Here is a 23,350-nt window from a genome sequence, read left to right as displayed (position 1 = left end):
ATTGCAAAAAAAAAAAAAAAAAATCCTAATACAGAGCTAATTTTCTACTAGGATAGTCATAAATGCATTTCTAATTGTAAGACATCACTGAGTCTACAATGTACTACTGACATTATGACAGCATTTTGGGCAAAAGAAATATTAAAAAAAGAATCAGTTGAAAGATACTACTTTAATATAGTATCTTAAAAAACATTGAGGAAGAAATTGAGGAAACGAAATGCTTCCCTTATCTATGGGGACAGATGAAAAGATATCACTTAGGTTTGCTCAAGTCAAATGTTGATCTGCAATGTACTAGAGAAGAACAGAGAATTTCAGACACTATAATTTAAGGGTGGGATTCTCCAGTAGACTTTCTCCTCTAACCCATTCCTACTGCCACAAATTACCAGGTTCTCAGAGTGTAAGGAATTTTGAGAACCCTAAATTAGACGTATTAGTGGCAAATCCTAACTTACATTGGAAGCACAATGCTTCTTCCTACTTTTAGAAGATGAGAAATTCTAAAATGCACCAGGTGCAAAATGGACTAAACAGCATCAAACACGCTAGAGTTACTAGTCAAAAATACGATAATTCACATGCCATTGTCTCCAACTCACAAACAGTCAAGTTGCAAAGTGTCACAGGTGTCCTGTATAAGACTCACTGCGGACTTATGAATGAGTCCAACTTATGAAAAAAAACCCCAGAATGTAACAAGTCATAATCTGGGAACGCGCGCACGCGCGCGCGTGTGTGTGCGTGCGTGCGTGCGTGCGTGCGTGCGTGCGTGTGTGTGTGTGTGTGTGTGTGTGTGTGTGTGTGTGTGTGTGTGTTTTCAGAGTATTGGGCCTCTCGTGGCCCTGTTAGTAAGGGCTGTGCGGCGAACACAGAGAGCTCTGGGACAAGCATATGCTCTGACCTCTGTGACTCACACAACCAAATGTGTTCTGTATCAAGGCTGTGTGAAAGATAATTAGTGATATAAACAGGGTGTCGACCCATTCCAAGCCAGGTGTTCCCCCAGTCACTGAGAAAGCAAGCCCAGAGTCAAGGGATGTTACTCACTGAGGAAATGCAAGCATTAGGGAACTAAAACAGAGGTAGTGTCCACACAACAAACACAAGTTCATTATCTTTACAAAGTTGTGAGAAATACAGCAAAGTATTTACAGAACTAAACTGACAACTTCAAATTCAGGAATTGGCCTGCATGTTTGGAAGAGCTCAGAATTTAGGAATGGGAGAGAGATAGCAAGTTAAACTCCTCAATTTCTGAATACCTAGAGGAGGTAAGGAGGACCGACTTCCAAAATGCTTATAAGATGATCAAGATAAAAATGCTAGCTCTGGCTGAAGGGCTGTCAGACACTGCACACTTGATGTTTATGTAGACAGACTGATTCTGCACCTGCATTTAGGTCACCCACCAGGACGTGGTAAAGGCCGCAAGGGATTTCCTGTGTTTGATGACAGCACATACATCAGTCAAGAACTTCTAAAGATGGAAACACAATTTGTCTGGGTCTAGAACTGAGTGTGCAAAGAGGTCTAGAGGGAAGACTGAACCACACACCAAGCAGTTTCCTTTGTAATCAAACCAAAACACACAATTCTGAGTGAATTTTATATAACCTTGTAATATTTTGTATATTTGTACAATTTTATGGGTATTTTAATGGAATGTTTCTCATTTTCTAAACCTTAATTTTTTTAATAGTACTTTCTATTCCAGTAATTTTTATTTCAATTAGACATATGAAACTGAAGTGTTTTTATGATAACTTCTCGTACCAGAAATATTGAAACTCACATATAAAGATTGATCAGAACCATATAATATTCATTCCCATGCCTTGGGATCAACCCCCTATGGATGGCAACAAGTCTGCTGCAAGGACAAATTGTTGTAATAACTCTAAAGGTCAATTAAGAATGAAACTACTCCTCGCAAACAACTCAATAACTATGGGTCTAGGTGTCCATCCTATAGAAATTCTTGACTGGTTATTGCAATGTTATAATGTCAAAAAACTGAAAATAAGCATTATCCAATATAGGTAAAAAGAAAACTACAGTATGTTCATTAAATGAAATGCCCTGGAGCAGCTAAAAGAAATAAACAATGAATAAAGTGAAGCTATAAATTCGTGGGCAAGGAAAAAGCCCTACCTTCAAAACAGAGGTCACTTTGGGCTTTGACTATATCTGTAAGGTTTTTTCCTTTCTTTCTTTGTTTCTTTTTCTTAAATCTGAAGTGAATATTGCAAAATATTTTTAGCATTTGTTAAATATGAATATTTATGATATTCCATATTTTTGTATATTTAAAACCTTCACAACAAAAATTAAACAATCAAGAAATAAAAGTTTATCCCATAATGAGAGGGGAAAGTGTATCAGAGATTATATTAATTTTCTTGGTTAGAAAGTTGAGAGAATGCCAATTTACCAAAATGCAGAACGTCTGCTATGGTGATTAGCAGTATCTGCATTGTGCTGAAACAATGTTTTATCAACTCTACAATACTGAAGATGTTTTATTAGCTTAACTTCAGTAAGAAGATGGCTAGAATACACCACTGAATTGTCATGTGCAACTCTGAACATACTTCATGGCAGAAAAGGGCACTTGTAAATCTGTATCACTTCTACCTAATAAGTTACTTGTTTGCAGAAACTGGCTTGCTTTATGGAACCTCCTGACACTGTAGTCTATAAAAAGATTTTCTTCCATTGCAAACAATGGCAGTAAGTAATGCTCTCATTTAAAAATACTCTAATTCTCTTATTTCAAAACTGAAGACAGTCATCAAACATTTCACTTTTCTAGGCAACAGACATAGCAGGAAGTTTTAAACTTTGCTTAAAATATGGTTTGCCCTACACTTATGCCCATTTTTCTGACTTGTCCTATTGACGGCTGCTTGTAGGACAAACCCAATCATGTGGGCTTTTCTCCCAGCCAGACCTGCTCAACGGAGCACTGAGGTAGCAGGGCTCTGGGTCAAGGAGAAGGAGGAAAGTTGGACATTTAGGAGCTAAGGGATTAACAGTTGCTCATCATTGCCTCAATCTTTTACCACAAGCAGGTTTTATCAACCTCTGGTGTTAACAGAAAGGATTTCTTGGCTTCCTGCTTCATCTACAATCTTGCCTCCTAAATTACCATCTCTGCCTCTGGAATGTCTGGTGGATCAACTAAGAGAAAGGGACACCTGAAATTCTCACCTCTGCTCTAAGAAATCCAGGCATCACCACTGAAGAACACAGAAAGGATGAATCCCAGGTCAGCATATGGGTGAATAAGAGAAATTCAGTCCATCACACTATTAACTATTAGTTGCCATGATCATCGTGTAACAGATTCTAACACCTGCATGCCCCAAGCTCTCCTGCAACTACAGCAGCATATCTCCTAATTTTCATAGTGCTGTGAAATGATCTCACTCTTCAGAGAAAGAAAGAGAATTAGAGTGGTTAAGTGATACGCCCCAAGCTGTGTAACTAGTCAACAGATTACCTTTTGGATGGCCTTAAACTATATCAGTAACTAATATTTGATATATCTCATTTGTTTTGTTAAAAGGTAAACATGCGCACAAAAATTACAATGATTAAATTTTTTCTCATTTATTGTATGGGGCTGGGGATTTAGCTCAGCGACAGAAGCATCTACCTTGCAAGCAAGCAGTCGTGAGTTCAATCCCTGGTACCAATTTAAAAAAACAAAACAAAACAAAAAAAACCTCATTTATTGTAACTGCTTTGATATACTGTATAAAGCACTGAGCCTACCTATGGATGTCTAACTTATCTTAACTGTGAACTTCAAATATCTGAAATGCACCTATACATGTATATGTGTTCTCACTATCTTTGGTTTTAAAACTGTATGTGCATGCATATACACATTAGTACTCCATTGCAGTTTGCTCCTATAATAATTTTAACTTAATTGGAGTTTGCCACTATAATAATTTTAAAGAATGTTCACCTGTACTTTTCAATTTTAACTCAAATCTACCTGGTATTCCTGAGTTTTAAGAATTATATTTGTCTAAATTATTTTTTCTTTTAATAAATAAGCTTATTATATACAATAAATAAAATGTGCTTGCTGGATCATCTTTGTTTTAATCCTCTGAGGGAACAAAAGAAAACTAAGCTAGAGAGGAGAAAGGGCCCTAGAACTAGACAAAGAAAACAAAGCTAGGGCCATCTGACAGCACATCATGGGCTAGATTTTAAAGGCTATGTATTTTCCCTCCTAACCTGAAGAGCAGCGAGGTAGCCTAGTGGTGTACAAAGGCAGAGTGGCTTGGGGAGGGGGCTGGAGTGCTACAGAGCCCTTCCGTGAGCACTGGCCAATGGCATGCAGTGGCGCTACCTTGCACTGACACCCAGTAAGTCAGAGGCAAGAGTAACACACCTCTCAGGACATGCTCACGGGCTCTGGCTCATCCCTGCTCATTCCACGGCTCACCATCTTCCTTCCCTACTTGGTCATCCCGTGCACCTGCAGAAACTATGCAGTCAGCATCCAGGGTGACTTCATCTAGCGGGCAAATCGCTTTATGAAACAGAGGGAAGGACAGGGACACACACACACACACACACACACACACACACACACACACAGATATCTCCTAATGGTCTTGCTTCTCTAAAGCCTACTGTGTATATTTTAAATATAGCCATTTTATCTTTACAATCAACAAGAAGATATTTTAAGGTAAGAGGGAGATTAGTGCACTGCATAAAGATGGGAAATATTTGTGTAGCAGAAAAAACAATCAAAATACATCACCCATGATCCTACCAACAGCTGTTTATCCACCTATCTATATATACACATCATAGCAAACTTAACCTCTTCTTTTTTAAAAATCTTGACTTATCCACTGAGCAGTTTCCTGTGTCATTAAAATTTCTTTGGAAACATTTTTCGCTGGCTGTGAGATCCTGTTATGGCTGTGAACCATAATGCAACCATCTTCTTTTAAGCTGTTTATCACATTCTCACTGCTTTTTAGAGACAGAACTGTGAAGCACACCCTCAATGCGATTCTTCCTCTGCATCCCAGTCACTTTCTAGAAGGGCAATACTGCACGTTCTGCACACACATTATCTATAGGTCAATCAGTATCTCATACTTAATGTTCAAAATATTTACTTCACAACAAAGTATGGCCATTAATGAGTGAAAACCACTGATGTAGCGTGGGACCAGGACTTAACACACCCCTGATGTACCAGTGACCAGCCAGTCCTCTAGTCCTTGAGTCATGGGGAAAATGGATGGGCCCTTGTGGGAAGGGACAGGGTGGCAGGGTGATTTTTATTGGGAGGGTCAAGTGAAAACTGGTAGTGTTTTGGTAATAACACAGCTTGCTGGGACACACCTACTGAACACCAGCCTGTGTAGGAGGAGTTTTCATCTGGCTTTTTTGTGTCCACACTGAACAAACCTCAGTTACTTTAGTTTTCCCTCATAGTGAGTCTTGATTTTTCAAATGAAGCCTTTTATAGATTTCCTGACAATCTTACAAACTATGTTTAGTAACAATCATAAGGTCTAGACTATTTAAGCAAGGGTAAAAGAAACAACAAAACATAGACCTGAAGGAAAGGAATATAGTACATGTGAAAACATAGTTTAAACACTGATATGAGCCAGTTTCTAGGTGTTGGGATAAAGTGTGACATCAGCACTCTCATTGGCAGAACTGGCAGGTGGCCAAAGTGTCAAGGAACACTCACCTCAGTCACACCTTCTTCTGTGTCCCTAGGACAAGGCCTGGCAATCATTTGGTTTTATTGCCTCTCCTACCAGAACCATCCTGTCCAGGAAATCTAACTTATTTATTTAATCACCTTCAGAATCTGGCCAAGAGTCTTCCTTAGAGAAGATGTTCAGTACACAACTTGTACCAACCTGCTCTCGACCAACTGCGCCACTTGGCTGAATGAAACACCAGATACCCAAAGCTTGTTATCTCCTACTGCTTAAATGAGGGATTACATACAATGCCTCATCTCTCAATGCAAGGGCAGACACAGAGTTCTGAGCCTGCAGAGTCTGGAGGTGCTGCTGGACATCCCTTACACATTCGTTAGAAAGGTAGAGGGAGGACAGGTGAATTTCATTTCTATCAGGATGGCTTCTGCCACTTTTTAAAAGCTCTCATCATTTAAGAACACAAACACCAATCTGAATTCATTTGCAGGTCAACAATCCTGTGGTAGGAGACCAGAGCAGGTACTCCATAAGCAGCTGAAAAACAGGGGCGGGGGTGGAGCTCAAGGGCAGTGCACATGCCTAGCATGTGTGAGACCTGAGATTTGATTCCCATCACTGAAAAAAAAGTGTCTTGCTATCTAGCAGAGTAGACACCTGTCAAATCAATGCTCACTCACTCTATCATGTGTTTAAACAAACACAGTAAAAGAAAGAAAAGGATACCTAACTTAGCTCCACTCTAAAATATTCAGGTCAAATACAGTTATTGCTCTTCACAGAGCAATCACAGCAGCTTCTCAGGGGGATCCTGGGAACAAGGATTAATGTCTCCACTCACCTCTTCATTTTCTAGCTGGTTTACTAACAATTGTGGAGGAAACTGAAGGTCCCTTTTATCTTTAATCCTACTGCTTTAGCATATGTTCTTTCAGCTGTGTTTTGATCAATTTACTGGCTCCCTACACTTCAGACACAGAAGGAAGTGGAAGAACCACAGCCTGATACCCACTCACGACACAACCTTCCTATCTGTGAGCATGTGTGGGGCAGCGAGAAGTCCTTCTCATGGGGAGCAGTGTGGGATTGATTCAGTGAGGATATACAAACCAAATAAGAAGAATCAGTGAAAACTACTAGCTTCATTCTCAGCCACTTTCCCTTAAGTTCTTCAAAAGGTGTTGGAACCAGCACCAGCTCAGCAGTTTGCAGAAAACACAACACCTGAACTACAGCCAAGAAAGGCAAGATTCTTGAGTGATTTACTTTAGCTAGAATCAAACACACATTCAGCAAGAGTGGAAATTCACCTTCCCCAAAGTAGCTCTCAAAACACACAGAATATAAAATGCAGAATGTAATATTATTTACTTAAAAGTTGGCTTTAGAGGTCAGAAATAAAGGAGGAAAAATTAGGCACAATCATTAAATCCTGATCTTCCCTCAAACACGTCACTACAGCTGACAGTGTCTACAGCCTCCCTTTGCTTCCTCTGCAAACTCTGAAGCCCACAAAAGGGTAAAAACATCTTCTGAGTAATTATAAGGACTCACTAAAGGACAGACTAATATACCGGGCTCCTCCTGGGAAGAACAGCAATTAAAGAAAACATCTTCCTGTGCAGATCAGCTTGTTGCTGGCACAATGCATTGCACACACTTTATCTCACCTCTCCGTAAGACTGACTCTGGACTTTTCCCAGGATTTAAAAATCATGTTAGTAATAAGTAAATACAGTATGGCCAGATGCCTTTTGTGGTCAGATGGTTCATTGTTTAAAAAGCTTCAGTTTAAAATCCAAAAGATTGTTAACAGATGCAGTTTCTGGCTGGAGACTGGGAAAAACCTCATTTAAACAAAAGGGTTTGTTGTAATTGGAACTAAAAAGGGAATTACCTTTAAAGATAAGAACCACAAACATTTCCTATTCAAAAATACCCCTGACCCAAACAACAGGACCTTTTTTGGATCTTTCATGAGAGCAATGGATTGCTGTCTGTGAAGACCCAGGGCTGACCAGTCAGTCAGTGACTTACAGACTGAGTTGGGCTTGCAGAGTCCCTCTCTGACTCTCCCCAGATTTCTCAATTAGGCGAAATTCCAATTAACTTCCTCCCAATAATTTTAGCCCAGAAATACTTTTGCTGCTTTAGTTTTGGCTCTGGGATTAAGTTTTCAACCAGAGACTTAGACAAAAGTTTTGTAAATGAACACACAGCTAGCTGATAAGCTGATTAGCGGCTGCTAGGTCCCAAGTCTGTCAGATGGGAAAGAGGCAGCTGGCTGAGAAAAAGCTTGGCCCTGTGCACAGGCCCATGTCTTATTTGTTTCCACAACTTCTGTTCAGTTTTACAGAGAGCCTGCTTTTACCAGCTCCCACAGTCTGTTTCTGTTGGCTTCAGAGGACCCTGACTCTACGGCTTCACTATGTGGAAGAATGTCCACAATGCCCTGGGTTCCCTCTCAAAAGATGGAAAATTGGAAGAGGCCACGGGTATAGCTTTCCCCCAGCCTGAGAAATGGATATGGTTTGGCTTGTTGGTGATAAGCCCGATCAAAGAAAGTTACACAAGTGATATTCTGAGGAAAATAATCTCTTAATATCAAGGGTAGCCATCATGCTGCGCTGCTCTGAGAATGTTCCTCAGGGCACCATGTTATCTGCAGAGATAAACATCAAACCCCTTCCTAGCTAAGTTTTTGGGTCTTTGTATTCGTTATGCATTTCCCGATTTATTTCAGTACACCACGAATTCAGCTGCAGAGCACAGGCATGGATAGTTTTAACACTGTATGAAGTTCTAAACAAGAAAATCTGGAGTCAAGAATGCTACCATTCATTTCAAAGCAAGATAGATCTATAAGCCCATAGGAGTCCCTACAGAGTTAAAATGGTTTTCCCACTCAGGTGTGCCATTGCTGAATCATGGGAGGAATCCAAACTGCTGGAATGAGGCTAGCAGAAGCACCTTCCCCACACCGTGCAATCTGGCCTATCAAGAAGAAGGGCCCATCCACCACCCATCGAAGAATGGGATTCAGAGCCTCCTGTCCACATCCACGGCTATTCACCTACAAAAAGTCAGCCCCATTATACACACTGGAAACCAGTCTTGTGGGGGAATTCAGCTGGTCTGGAACTTGAAAAATGAGCAGCAGCTGCAACACTGAGGTCATTACTCTTCTCTAGGGTTTGCTTTCTCTAATGTAAGGGGCAGTAGTTTCCATGATTAACTTTCAACTGCTGTCAAGGGTGTAATAAAATCTGGGAAAGAAGAAAACTTCCCTTCTAGCAAGCTGCTCCCACTTGTATGTACCTTCCTTTCCTTTAGTGTATATTCTCAATTCCTTCTTTATATTATTTCCTCATTTTGAGGGAAAAAATCTGCATTAAAATGAGCCAAAATAGGCAGTGTCCTCTGTATACATAGGCATTTAGAGTACTTTTCTTTCTCAGTCCTAGAGAAAGATTCCTTGATCCCAAAGACCAGGCAGTACCATTAGTGTCAGGACTGAACAAACACATTGTATTTTAATTCAAAAATTCCTTCCCATTGTCTTATATGTTTCTTGGGCCATGACAGTCTGTTCAAGTGTTTCGGGTTGGAGAGATGTTCAAAAGATTGAGAGAAGAGGGGAGAGTATGACATATTGATGGACAAAAACATTTTACCACTGGCCACTAGATAAGGACCCTTAAGACTTCAGTCTGATCTGAGAACAGCTCAGTGATCATACTGAAAGATTACAGTTGGACACATCTCTTAGTGGAGGGCACTGGAGCCAAATATGACACACACTTTTATCAGTTACCACTGCTCAGATGAAAAATTAAATTAAATATGCTTTAAGTTTTTTCAGACAGTATTCAGTATACTACTACTGACAATTTTGGAATCCGGTCAGCATATATTTGTTTCAAAATACTAGATGCTAGAGGTGCAAAGGTGAGTGAGTTTGACACTGCCTCAGAGCCAGAAGCCTAAGAACAGGTGGTGGGAGAGACCTGTTGCAGGCTCAGTGGAGTGTCTGCAATGAGAAACGGAAGGTGCTCCTGGGGACAAGTGCAGCTGAGCAAGGGCAGAGGCATGGGAACAGCCGGGTGGGCATGCAGAGGTACCAAGGCACACACCGACACTGAACAGAGGTTCTGCCGACTGATCTGGGGTCTTAAAAACATACCCGGTTATTAACATTTGGCACTGTTTCCTAGGCCTGCAGTGGTTAATCCAAGTGTCTGCTGCCTGTTGTGGAGAGGTGGCACTTCTCCTAGTCTGCCTTTCCTGTGTACCTATTTGCTTTCGCATCTCTCTTGGAAACAAGGGAAAAGTGGCAAAAGGTGGCTACCAACAGGATTAGTCCAAAAAAAACCCAAAAAACAAACAAACAAAAAAACTGGGTGTAAGGATCTGCCAGGGGGTTAGGTGATGTCAGAGTGAACTTTCTTTCTAAAGGTGCAAGGAACAGTAACGCCATGTAGCACGAATGCTAGGGAGTTAGAGCTTTCGGTTTCTTCGGTGCCCCATGCCCATTCTCCCCATCTCCTGGGGAAAATGATCACTCAGAATCGATTCTGTTACAGTGGGGCACAGTATATTCCTAACAGTGTGACAGGAGAGGGTGCAGGTACACAATTCCTGAGAAGTGGAGCAGGGGATGTGCCCTCTCTCCCTTTTCTCCGTTCTTCATGTGTATTGTGAAATGACTAGAGAACCATTTCGGGTTCTCTAGTGTGACCATGAGGACAAGGTCACACCTTTGAAATCCCCAAATGTGAAGATGCTATAGAAGGCAGTCACAGGAGGTTTTGGGGGCTCCTCTATCTCCTATAAGCCAATGTTATTTGAGCTCTCAGTCATTCATAAAACTAGTAATAGCCGGAAAGACCAAGGAAGCAACAGACAAGGGGCTAACACTTTGCCACCTATAATACCAAGGCTAAATGACACTTTCAATCTGATTTATACATGATAAGGAGTTGAGTTCCATTGGTGAAAAGGGAGAACTCATGGAATCAAAAGCTGTAATTGTGCAGTCAGTAATAATCACAGTGATACCTTACCTTTTTCTTGCTACAGTATATTTGCCACTTTTTCTCAGCTGGAAGTGCAAACATGGCTTCCCTGTGTTTGTCTGTAAGGTCAAGTTCATCCTGAAAAGAAAGAAAATATTTAGTATTTCATATAATAAATGTTATTCCTGTAGAGAATGTTAGCAGCATCATCAAGGACAGAAGAAAAAACCCCAACACATATTTAAAAAGACCAAAGCTGTGTCAAGGTACATGCGACTACTCCTGTCAAGAGACCAGCATGCTGTTCAACACAGCATGGCCCTGAAAGTGCTGTAGATAAGGAGTGCATGGGCCCAGCTGGGTAGAATTCTCCTGAGCTACTGCTGCATAGGGTCTACTGAGATGCAGAGGTATAGAACTAACTATGTTAAAGAGGAAGGTTGACGGCCATGGCTTCACAAACATGCTTGGGCTGGTCCCTGGACACAATGGGGAGGGGCACGACTGCTAGAATTTGGATATGAATGACCCCAAAGTCCTTGTGCTAATGGCCTGCTCCCCAAAGTGGCACTATGAGGTTCCAGAATGATGCAACCTCTGGGAGGTAGCACCAGGGAGCGATCTTTAGGCCACCACAGCGTGGGCCCCACCCCCCAAATTGTGAGGCCCTGGCCTCTTTTTTCTGCTTTCTGGCTGTGCTCTGCCACACATTCCTGGCATGATGCAGTCATGGCAGGATGCCCAGATCCCAAGATGGGGCCAACAGATCATGAACTGGAACCTCCAAAACCAGGAGCCAAAATAACCCTTTAGAAAAGCAAGAAAAACAAAGACTAGGCTATGGTCACAGACCTATTGCATCAGGGACATCATGCCAGCTCAGCTAAAGAGTTGAGTTATGAGAGACTGAGAATATGGCGGACAGACAACAGCAACTACCGGAGGCTCTCTGAAAGGCTCGGCTCAGAGGCCAGGAATGATGCGGACTAAGGAGACACGAACCGGTAGAGATATGCTCTGCTGACTCAGGAACAAACTGGGCTGAGAGAAACCAACTTAGAATACAATCCTGGCACTAAAATAGGAACAGAAAAGGCTCGGTGTGGAGGCTCAACCCCTCGCCATTGGAAACCGCGATTTGGGTTTCCCGCCGCCCAGCGGCTGGCTGCCTCCACAAGCGGCTCGGCAAGGAGAGACGCGTAGAAGCTCTGGGAACGGGAGTCTGCGAACGGAGTCGAAAACAGGACGGACAAGGAGGCGTACACGAAAACTGACTGGTGGTGAGGTGAGTGAGAAACTGACCCCCTACCACAGTTTGACTCCAGCGGAGGACTTTCTGGACTCGGGCAGTCCTGTAAGAGCAGGGCGCGGTGGCGACTCCAGCCACACATTCCCCTCTCGGACGGGATTGGTGAAAAGTGCCTGGCCTGCGTGACGATGCGGGCGGACTCAGTAGGCTGGCCTAACCCAGATCCCAGAGCTTGACGGTGGCCCGGAGGAGCGACTGACTCCCGCGTAGGCTGCCTCCTCCGCAACTCCCTGGTGCGCAGCGGTGGGCGGGAACAACTAGCCAGCGCAATTTGATCAGGCTGTGGCTGACAGGCAGGGAAGCCTGGCCTCCTATGTAAGCTTGCATTTTATAAGGAACAGATAATATGGGGAAGGGAAGCAACAAGAAAGGCTCCTCGGCCCCCAATTCTGAGAAACAGGCAATAGTGGACACCGCACCAATATACATTAAGCACCATATAGAGAGCCTCATAGACCAATTCAGGAATGAAATTATCAACGACCTGAAGCTAGAAGTATGCAGAATAGTTAGAGAAATGCTAAGCACCACCCAGGAAAAAACAGATGGTGGAATGGAAGAACAGAAAAAGAGGGGAGAATTGCTTGATGGAGAAAACAGAGAAAGCATTGAGTATGTGAAGCAGGTTCAAAGGGACTATCAAGAAATTAAGAAGTCTATCCAAGACTGGCATAACAGCTTGAAAGAAACTAAGGACAGACTATCTGAACTGGAGGGCAGACTTGTAATATGGGAGAATGAAATGAAAAACTTCTTAAAAATAACAAAGAAACAAACAGCAATAATACAAAGACAAGAAGATGATAAAAGGAGCCATAACTTAAGGATTAAGAACATAAAAGAAGAAGTAGGGACACAAACAAGTGAACTACAAAAGCTACTCACAGAAATAATCCAGGAGAATTTTCCTAATTTAGCAAAAGGTAAAGATACTCAGATGTATGAAGCATACAGGACCCCAGCTACCTACAACCCTAACAGAGAAACACCCAGGCATATAATAATAAAAATTCCAGAAATTCAATACAAGAACAGAATATTAAAAGCTGTCAGAGACAAGAAACAGACTACTTACAAGGGAATACCCATCAGAATTACAGCAGCCTTCTCGGCACAAACCATCAAATCACGAAGAGCATGGGGGGAAATAATTCAAGCTTTGAAAGATAATAATCTCCAGCCAAGATTGAGATATCCTGCACAACTGTCCCTGGAAATTGATGGAAAAACGAGGTGCTTCCAGGATAAAGAGGAACTGGAGGAATTTGCAACCACCAATTCAACCCTACAGAAAGTATTGCAGGATATTCTAAAAAAAGAAAAATACAAAGAACCCAGAAATAGTGGCGGGGAGGCCACAACGAATGGAGCAGAGAACAAAATGAAGAAGACAAACTGACAGCTACTGACAGAAAAAGAGCTCAACAGAAATGAGGCAGAGAAGATTGGATGATAGGAACAGCTATTTTGGAGAAAATGACATCTTAATAGGTAATACTGATTTAGTACCATCTTGTTTTGAAGTCTCATCTAGCTTTTGTTCTTCTGTCTCCAATGGTCTAAACAGGTTATATCTTATTGGATTTTATTATGTACGATAGTATAAGCAAAAACCTTTTAAAGACAAGGAGATTATACAGAAACCATTGTTCATTTTCTGTTAGTCGATTCTAAATACTCTATAATGCTGTCATTCTCTTAAATGGTTTTACATTGTTTTGATATACTTAATGCTATAGTATACGAAGTTGTATTCAAGGACTTCAAGGAAAGAGGCAATATGGTAACACTTTTGGGTCGGAAATATCTGGTGGTGAAACACTATTCTGCTTAAATGGTTATGTTTTGATCTGTCCTGTTTCGCTGTTATGCCCTCTTTTTTCTCAATCTCCACTCCATTATTTACTTTTTTATTTTTATCCGTTTAATTAAAGGGAAAAAAATAGCAGGATATAATATAGTAACCCACTTTGATCTGGATTTGAAGCCCTGTATTACTCTCACCATCTTGTTTTTGACTGAGGTTCCCCTATTCTGTTTTGCTGGATAGTATCAGGTTCGAAAGTTTAGGCATCAGCTGAGAAGATAATGAGATTCATTATAACGCCCATTCTCGTTGACTTTTATCTACTTTTGAAGACCTACAATGTCTCTAATGTTTTGGTTTTGTCGGTTTTATTCTTTACTGTTTTGTTCAATTGTATTACAACTAATGATATAGGCAATTCTATTAGAGATAGCGGGAGGCATTATGGTAACCATTGTTGATCACCTTGTATTATGTTTTTATATTATCTATTATGTCCACCCTTTTGACTTGACCGATTCTGTTCTGTTATGTCACATTTGGTTTTACTCTCTTCCAAAAAAGCAATAAGAACCGTGGGAGCAATGAAGCCCAAAATGTGTAATAGTCATTGTACAAAGGAGAGGAGAAGAAGGTGCTCTAAACTATATAACTGCATGTATATTTAAGTGTATAAGATAGAAAATGATATCACAGAGTTTTATTGGATCATTGAACAGAACTGTTTGCAGTATCATTGTTGGAATGTCCACTCTACAAGCTTTAATTTTGTGACTTGAACAATTATTTCTAAGATGGCAATATGTAATCCATTAACTAGTGATTTCCTACTGCGCATTTTTTTCTTCTGTAAATCTGTATAACTTGTACCCCTGCACTGTTTTTTTTTCTTTTCTTTTCTCCTTAAATAAAAAAAAAAAACTTAGTAATGTGGTTGTCTGTCTTGCACACTTAAACGTACATGCGGTTGTATCCATTGGAGCACTTTCTTTTCCTCTCTTTTTCACAAGAGCAATTGCACATTTTGGGTTTTATTGCTCCTACAGTTCTTACTATTTTTTACACTAGATACACAATATGATAATTATAAATATAATTTTTATTTATTTCACTTATGAAGATAGTCTCAAGTTGCCTCCGTTTACGTATGAAGGCCTCAAGAGATCATCCTCTTTATAGCTGAGTATAAAAATATTGCATCTTTTTCATCCACTCCGTGGTTGATGGGCATTTTGGTTGTTTCCAAGATTTTGCTATTACAAATTGTGCACATATATCACTGTGACATGACCTTTTCAGTTTTTGTGGGAAAATACCCAGGAGAGGAATAGCTGGATCAAATGGAACTTCCAATCCTAGCCTTCTGAGAAATCTTCATACTGATTTCCGTAGTGGCTGCACCAGTCTACACTCCCACCAACAGTGGAGCAGTGTTCCTTTTCCCCTGCAGCCTCACCAACATTTGTTATCAGTTGATTTCTTGATGGCAGCCATTCTTTCCAGAGTGAGATAAAATCTCAATGCTGTTTTAATTTGCATTTCGCTAATGACCAGTGATGGTGAACATTTCTTCATGTATTTATTTGCCATTTGTATATCTTCACCTCAGAACTGTGTGTTCATCTCAGACGCCCATTTTTGGAGAGGGCCTTTGAATTTGAGGGGCTTGGTGTTTTTCAATTCTTTATATGTTCTGGATATAAGTCCTTTGTCTTAGGGGTTGCTGGCTAAAGTTTTTCCCATTCTGTGGGTTTTCTTTTCCCTCTGTTGGTGATTTCTTTTGAAGTGCAAAAGCTTTTCAATAGTATGAGATCCCAGTTGTTGATTCTTTGAAGTGTTTCCCATGCAGTTTGTCTTTTGTTCATGCATTCTCTGCCTACCTCTATGTCTCCAAGATTTCCAGTAGATTTGTCTTGTGAAGACATTGTGATGCCCATTCTGGTTGACTATTATCTTCTTATAAAGTCCTGTAGTGTCTCCAGTGTTTTGGTTTTATTGGTTTTGTTCTTTACTGTTTTGTTCAATTTTATTATAACTGATGATATAGGCAATTCTTTTTAAGATAGCAAGAAGCAGTATGGTAACCATGGTTGGTCACCTTGTATTTTGTTTTACATTATGTATTGTGTCCATTCTTTTGATTTGACTGACTCTGTTCTGCTATGTTACATTTGGTTTTACTCTCTTCAAAAAAAAAGTGGTAAGAACTGTGGGAGTGGTAGGGCCCAAAATGTGTAGTTGTCATTGTGCAAGGGAGGGGAGGGGAGGGTGCTCTGGGGGATGTAGCTGCATGTGTGTTTGGGTGTGTGGGATGGATAGCCATATTACTGAGTTTTTTTTGGATCATTGAACAGAACTGTTTGCAGTCTCACTGTTTGAAAGTCCACTTTATATGTTTTAATTTTGTAAATTGAACGACGATTTCTAAGATGACAATATGTAATCTATTAACTAGTGATTTCCTACTGTTTATTTTTTCTGAAATTCTGTATAGCTTGTACTCTTTTTCAGGTTTTTTCCTTTTTCTCCTTAAATAAAATTTTTTTTAAAATTAAAAAAAAAAAAAGAGTTGAGTTATGCAAAGGATTACCAGATTTGAGCAATGTGGCATGACAAGTCAGTAGAGAGCCTAAGTGCCATAAGGAGTCTTTTACTGAATGAGATGCATCAGTGACATTTTAAGCAAGAGTGTGACACTGTCACTGTCATAACCCCAATTTATATTTCTTAATATTAAAGTGGAGGCATTTTCCCATTTATTTCTCACACTAATGCTATGAGACCCACTCATTATTACATCTTCAGTATAATAACAATCCCATTATAATAGAGTCAGGGAAATTTAGGCTAAGATAGGGGAAGTCATTCCTCAGGATTCCATACCTGTTAAATTATAAGGCCAAATTTTAAGCCCAGAGGTGTCAGATTCCAGAGTTCAGACTCAACCTTATTGCAAATATTAATTTTACAGTGGTATAGAGCTTAGATCCTACACTAAAGGTAATTTTAGACATTCATAACAAATGAATGACCAAATAAGATTATGAAGTGTTTAGACAGAAGCTCTCATTTAATAGGAATTCAGTCTGAATTCAGTCTATGGTCACTGTTATTAATGGTATTGAGGATCTGGTACAGTTTCACTCCCACTGGGAAAGTTATATAGTTGAGGGTGGTAGATTGGTGGGTGACGGTGAGACATAAAAGGTATAAATTAAGGCACAAAAGGATTTCAACCCCTGAGGAGTAGACCTTCTCCTTGAGGGCTTTCTGTGAGCTTTTGCAGTTGTGCTATCCCGTGGACATGCACACACAGAATCCTGGCTCCATGTTCACCATTTTGTGCTCAGGTCCTATTACACCTTCCTGGACAAATCTCTTGATTTTCCTCTTGTAGCATTCCCAGTGAAACCACCCAACCTTATTTATACCCTAGTGCCTCTCCCTTGGCTTCTGGCATGGCGTTCCATGGTTCCTCTGTGCTGTGGCAGTCTTTCCTACTCAGCACAGTTTCAATTCCCATGCTGCAGTTTTCAAAAAGCACCAGGACACAAGGAGGACTTCTTAAATCACTTGGTGCCCAGTGTTCAGCACTGACCTGGTGGGAGGAGGTATTTCTATTAAGTTTTGAAGGCACTGTTGATGCTGCTTGTCCGGAGATCATATTTTAAAGTCACTGTCTTGACAATAGAGAACCTATGCTATTTTGATCTCCCAGTTTCAAAAACATTACTTCTACATCACCTAAAAACTTAATCAGCCATTCCCCCTGGGCCAACTTACTTTACCAAGCTTACTTCTAGTTATCCCCTTATGTCCTATCTCATTAACACCTGCATCTCCAGAGCCTATTACATGCCAGCTTCCCCCAGAGAAGTTCTGAGTCCTATTAAGTCTCTAACTCCACCAAGGACTTACCATTCTCCTGTACGGACTGGCAGCATCAGCTAAATACGGAACAACATCCTGCACAGGTGGCAACCATACTGTTATTTCTCTCTCTCTCTCACCAACTGATACAAATCAGTTGCTACTTTCTTTTAAGAGCCATTAAAGCACACACCCATTCATACAATTACTTCTCAGCCACAATTCCTCCATCAAAAAAACCAAAACAGGAAAAAACACCTAGCTAGTAAGTATTTCAACAATAAACAACTGGGGAAGGAATATGAGGGAACATATATAAAATGTTAGAATTTTGGCATGCAACTATTGCATGAATTTGGCATGCAATTATTTTCCTGCCTTTCTTCCTTTTTAAATTTTCTGTTAAGTCACACCTCCTTGTTATCTATTGAGAAATAAGGGGAATAAAGGCAACATTAATCTCTTTCCAACAATCAGATCAACTAATAAAACAGCTCAATAAATGTGTTGCTTAGTTTAGGGAAAAAGTGTCTGATTTGTGAGACAGAACAACACTATTAACAGTACATCCTTTACTATATGATAGCAGTTTCTGCTAACTGAACACAGGTGTGAAGAAACGTGAGACTCCAACCCTAGAAACTCAGAGTACTGATAGCCCTTGATCTTGCAGTGAGAGGTTGACAACTTCTGATATAGAAATAACCAATTTTAAATTGAGAGACCACCAATCAACAAGGACTCAGGGGCAGATAGTCTGAGGAAAAGAGACTTTTAATAGAGTAAAAAAGATGAAAAAATTAGTGTAGAACTGGATATAATTTTGGATGACAGTAGGAAAATGGGAAGGAAGATGGAGCTGGAAGTGTCACACAGTGGTAGAGGGTTTGCTTAGCAAGGATGAGGTCCTGGGGTGAATCCCTAGCAAAAGGAAGGGAAAAGAAAAGGAGGAAGAGGGAATGGAGACCATGAGAGAGGGAGCCAGAGAGAAGGACAGGAGAAGAAGAAAAAAATGAGAAGGAATAAATGCACAGATAATAGTAAGATCTAAAGTGAGCATCTGCTGTATATAAACAGTAAAGTTTTACATGGATTCATTTACTTTAATCTTCATAACAATCTTGGGGTAATATTAACTTGGGTAATATTATCTCATTTTCCACATAATAGTCATAGATTAAGTACCTTGTTCAAGGTAATAAAGTTAACAAACAGTGGAGAAAGAATTTGAGTTGAGAGAGCCCAGGTTTTTAACCACCACTGTTGATTCTGCAGCTGATCAACAGGTAGCAGAATCTGCATCAGTGGATGCAGATACCAAGTGTCACCCATCTACAGAGTGCCTGTGAGAAGAGGGAGGTTTGGTTGGCAGACAGCACTGACTTTTTGGGCTGGTTCTAATCATTTGTGCAACCTTGGACAAGTCATTTAACCTCTGCACTTCAATTTCTTCATCAGAAGACAAAAAATATAATATATTCCTGACAGTTATTTCAAGGATTCATTCATGCAACGAAGAACAACTTTTGATGAGTATTTACCATATGATAACAATCACTGTGAAAGGTTCAGGGCACAAAAAGCCATCATTGTCTCATTAAGAGCAGAAGGTAAATCAAATGATCACACTCACAGCGGGGTGAACACACACTCAAAGCTGAGTTTTGAGGCAAAGGTGGGACAGGGATACTTTTCCCAGGAAAGTGAAATGAGAGCTTTGCGATAAACAGAGAGTAAACAGGTGAACAGCACTGAGTGGCAGCTGGAGAAGCAGCTCCTCTTTGGTCATTATCCTCAGAGTGATCAGAGGTCACCAGTGGATTCTGGACAAGAAGAGGGACATAGAGTAACGTAGCTAATAATTTAATAAGGGGAGTGCTGAGATACAATGTCCAAAATGTAATAAGAGCCTTGCCCCTCTATTCCAAAACTTTATCTGCTCTGATTCACTCTTAATAATGTGGCTGAACCAAGCATGCAAGACTAAGAGACCAGCACAGCTTTAAGAGCTCCATCAACACCTACTCACTGTCCGACCCACTCCAGGGCCAGCTCCAGATACTACAAAGAACACAGAGATAAATAACACGCCCTGGCTTCAAGGAATTTATAATTTAGCCAGGAAGACAAAATGACACAAGGGTTTTACATCCCCAAGAATAAAGTCCAGATTCACAGCAAGTAAGGGCCCTTCCTGACCCGCCCAGCTCACTACCTTCCAGTGCTTAGGCTCCCAAGTTCCAAACTTCTGAAATTTTGCACACACTGTCCTCCTTTTCCAGAGTCCTTCCAGTGTGTCTAAGAGCAAGTCCTAGCCACCCAGCCTTCTCCAAGACACAAACATTCCCTCCAGGAAGCCCATCCTGACTTTCCTGAAATGGGTGGCTCCTCCTTGTGGCATTTGTTATGTGGCTATGGTTGCTAGTGGTTAGTCTGGCTCCCGCTATGGACTTGTTCCCTAAATAGGGACTCTGTTCTATTCATCTTTACATTAACTGCCAGTTCTAAAATAATATCCGACACAGCAGGAATCCAAACAAACAAACAAACGAACAAGGTAAGAGGCAAACAGGGAAGATAAGGAAGCTGGGAGGGAGGAAGAATGGGAAGGAAACTGTAAAATACAGCGTCTGACAATGCACTTTAAAGATTAAAACCTATCTTCTTTGTTTGTTTGTTTCTTTCTTTCTTTCTGGGCGAAACCTTTGCTATCTCATTTTTTAGTCTGGTAAAAGCATATAGCACTTCATCCTTTAGAAACTGGCAGTATCACTTTTCACCCCCCATAAGCAAAGGACAGATTTCCAGTTACTCTTCATTCTCACCAATATGTGGTACTATGCTTTTTAATCTTAGCTATCCTGGATTCTGCAAAGTGCTACCTCAATGAAGCTTGCCTTTTCCTGATGACCCTGAATATCTCTTGTTGCCTGTTTACTGACCATTCGCGTTATTTTTGTTAAGCATCTGATCAAATCTTTTGTCTATTTTTATTGAATTGCCTACCTTATTTTTAATGACTTACAAAAGAGTTCTTCACATATGATGTAACCCTGGTCTTTGCCAGAGGTGTGGACAGAAAATATTTCTCCTGGCCTATGACTTACTTTTACATTTTGTTAGTAATATATTTTGATCAATGGGTGTTTTCTTTTTAAAAAAATTGATGATGCATAATTTATCAAGATTGACTCTTTACAATCAGTGATTTTAAGTCTTAAGAAAGCTTTGTTATCGCAGGTCAATAAATATATATTCTATGGTTTCTTCTGGAAGCTAGGTATAGTTGTCTTGTCCATGCTTGGATCTACAGTGTTTCTCACAGACTCTAGTCCTGGAAAACACACAGTACTTTTTCAGATATAGAGCAGCTGGCTTGCTTCTGCCCCTTCTCTCTTCTGACTACTCACATTCGTTTAGATACCCTGCTCTGTATAAAGGAAAATAAAGTGCAGTTGATGGAAGACAGAAAGAGCATGAAATACAAACTAATTTGAAAGTCATTCTGAGAGACTTGTTTATTTAAGGTCTATAACTGCTTCAAAGTAATGTTACAGAGATTTTTCATTTTGATAATTCAAATACTAAAAGAAGCAATCATGGAAAACAAAGCAATTCGGATCACTGTATTTCAAATTGTGCCTGTTTATGTGAATAGTGTAGAGATTCTTATAGAGGCAAAAATACCAGAGATTACTTGAGGCTGGACAGAAAAGCCTACCTGACCACAAATGGGCCTGAGTGGCAGGGGTGAGAGAAATGTCCCAAAACTATCATAATAATGCTTAAAAAGCTATATAAATGTACCAAACTCACCCAACTATATTTACAATAGGTAGATCCGATAACATGTAAATTTTACCTCAATAAAGCTGCTAAAAACAAAACAAAACAAAAAACCAAGTCTAATTGTTGGAGACTGAGAAAAGCAAACAAAATTCCACACATAGCAGAGAAAACAGTCTTGTATACACTGTATGGAAATAAAATTCTGGCTGAACATGATATAAATCTAGGAGTCTGTTTACAGGAAACACTATTGGGAAGAGGTGTATAAAGAGGAGGGAAATGGAGACTATGGGGCCCTTTGAGGTAAACAGCCCAAGTCACAATTTTAATACACAACTTTCGTTTGAAACTACCTATCTCTTCCATGAAATATTCTCATCCTTTTTCTAGAAATTCCATAGGCAATGTTTCCCTCAATGTCCCTTCATAACTTATTTAATGACAGTTAAATTAGTGCCCAGTAATATTAACAAGAGGTCATCAGAATGCTTGCTGCTTTGCTGGCTAGATCTTGGTTTTCCATCCTCGTGGTGGTGCCAAGGGAGAGTTCTGGCTGTGTGAATCAGCAACTAACTTTTCTACCAGGGCTCAGCAAGAGCAAGCAAGCACCGCTGAGCACTGCTGCTCTAGGTCTCACTGCTCCTCAGACATAGATAATCTGATCACAGCATTTTCTTTTCATATTACTTTTTCTGGATAAGGTTGTGAAAGTCAGTTAAAGGCAAGCGATAAAAGAGGAACCTTTGTATGAAGCATTACAGCCTTCCATCAGAGGCTCGAGTTTCTCAAAACCTCAGAACCCTATGGGCTTGACTACTTCTTGAAGACGATATAAACTACATTTGCATATATTATAAAATATGTATGTTTATAAAATCTTGAAGAGAATACATTATTATTAAGCAGTATCTCTAACAGAATATATTATTAAGCACCATGCCTGATAAATTCCATGCAGAGAAAAAATTTCCCAGTCCTACACTCTAGAGTAAGCAGACTTCTCTACAAAGAAACCTACATAAATCAGAAAACAATCGGAATAGTACACACTATTCTAAGGAAATGGGCTGATTTGTTAGATAAGGCAAAGGGAGAAATAATAATATATAATAAGGGTCCTGAATGAGTACAAGGATTAACACTTTGTAACAAAAACTCTTTTCAGAGGTTTTAGCTCACTGAAATATGTTTATCACCCAAGAAATATTTAAAGCATTTATTCTTTGAAAACCTACTAAATCAATAGATTTCAGTAAGCCAACAAGGAAGTTTCCAGCTACCAAGAGAAATCACTAAGGAATCAGGATTTCTATTTCTAATGAATCAAGCTACACTTTATATATAGGGAGATAATCTATAGAGGTTAGGAGGATATATACATAATATTAGAGGATGGGGGTGTAATGAAGAGATGAATAAAACAGAAGGAGGAGAAGCATTGGGGTTATCCTTCTCCATCAACTCACTGTTTTGTGTAAATCTGTGTTCTGTTCTGTTCTGTTTTACTTTGCAATTCAAACTAGCTGTCCATCTGACTCAATGCAGAGAGCCCACAGAACCTGCAATCCTATTAGTACTCAGACAAGACTAACTTTTTTCTTCCAAATTAGATGCTTCTGGTATTTGCCACCGCAAACAGGCCTGAATCACCTGGCCTCACCCCAGGAGGGGCTTCCCACATTCCCAGCAAGCAGCAGGCTCTGGTTTCCCTTGGGATATACTCACAGGAGCCTTCTCAGGATGAACCCCTCCTCCAGTCCTACAGCTCAAAGCCTTGAGGAGCATACCTGATGTCAGAAGACATGGCGATAAGTACAACATCAAGCAGCGAAGG

General features: G+C 40.2%; 1 protein-coding gene across 4 annotated transcripts in view; it reads right to left on the bottom strand.

The window, feature by feature from the left end:
* Positions 1–23,350, bottom strand: part of Daam1 (dishevelled associated activator of morphogenesis 1) — a 177,948-nt gene that overhangs the window by 73,971 nt on the left and 80,627 nt on the right. For all 4 annotated transcript variants that reach the window (XM_013155276.3, XM_063241084.1, XM_063241083.1 and 1 more), the window contains one exon: positions 10,790–10,879. In XM_013155276.3, coding sequence (XP_013010730.1) covers positions 10,790–10,879 — 90 coding nt within the window. The remainder of the gene's footprint in view (positions 1–10,789; positions 10,880–23,350) is intronic.

Source organism: Cavia porcellus, unplaced genomic scaffold (assembly GCF_034190915.1).
Source record: "Cavia porcellus strain 051 isolate PalLab524CR breed Dunkin Hartley unplaced genomic scaffold, mCavPor4.1 scaffold_31, whole genome shotgun sequence".
Taxonomy (NCBI): Eukaryota; Metazoa; Chordata; class Mammalia; order Rodentia; family Caviidae; genus Cavia; species Cavia porcellus.
This window is presented reverse-complemented; position numbering and strand designations above follow the sequence as displayed.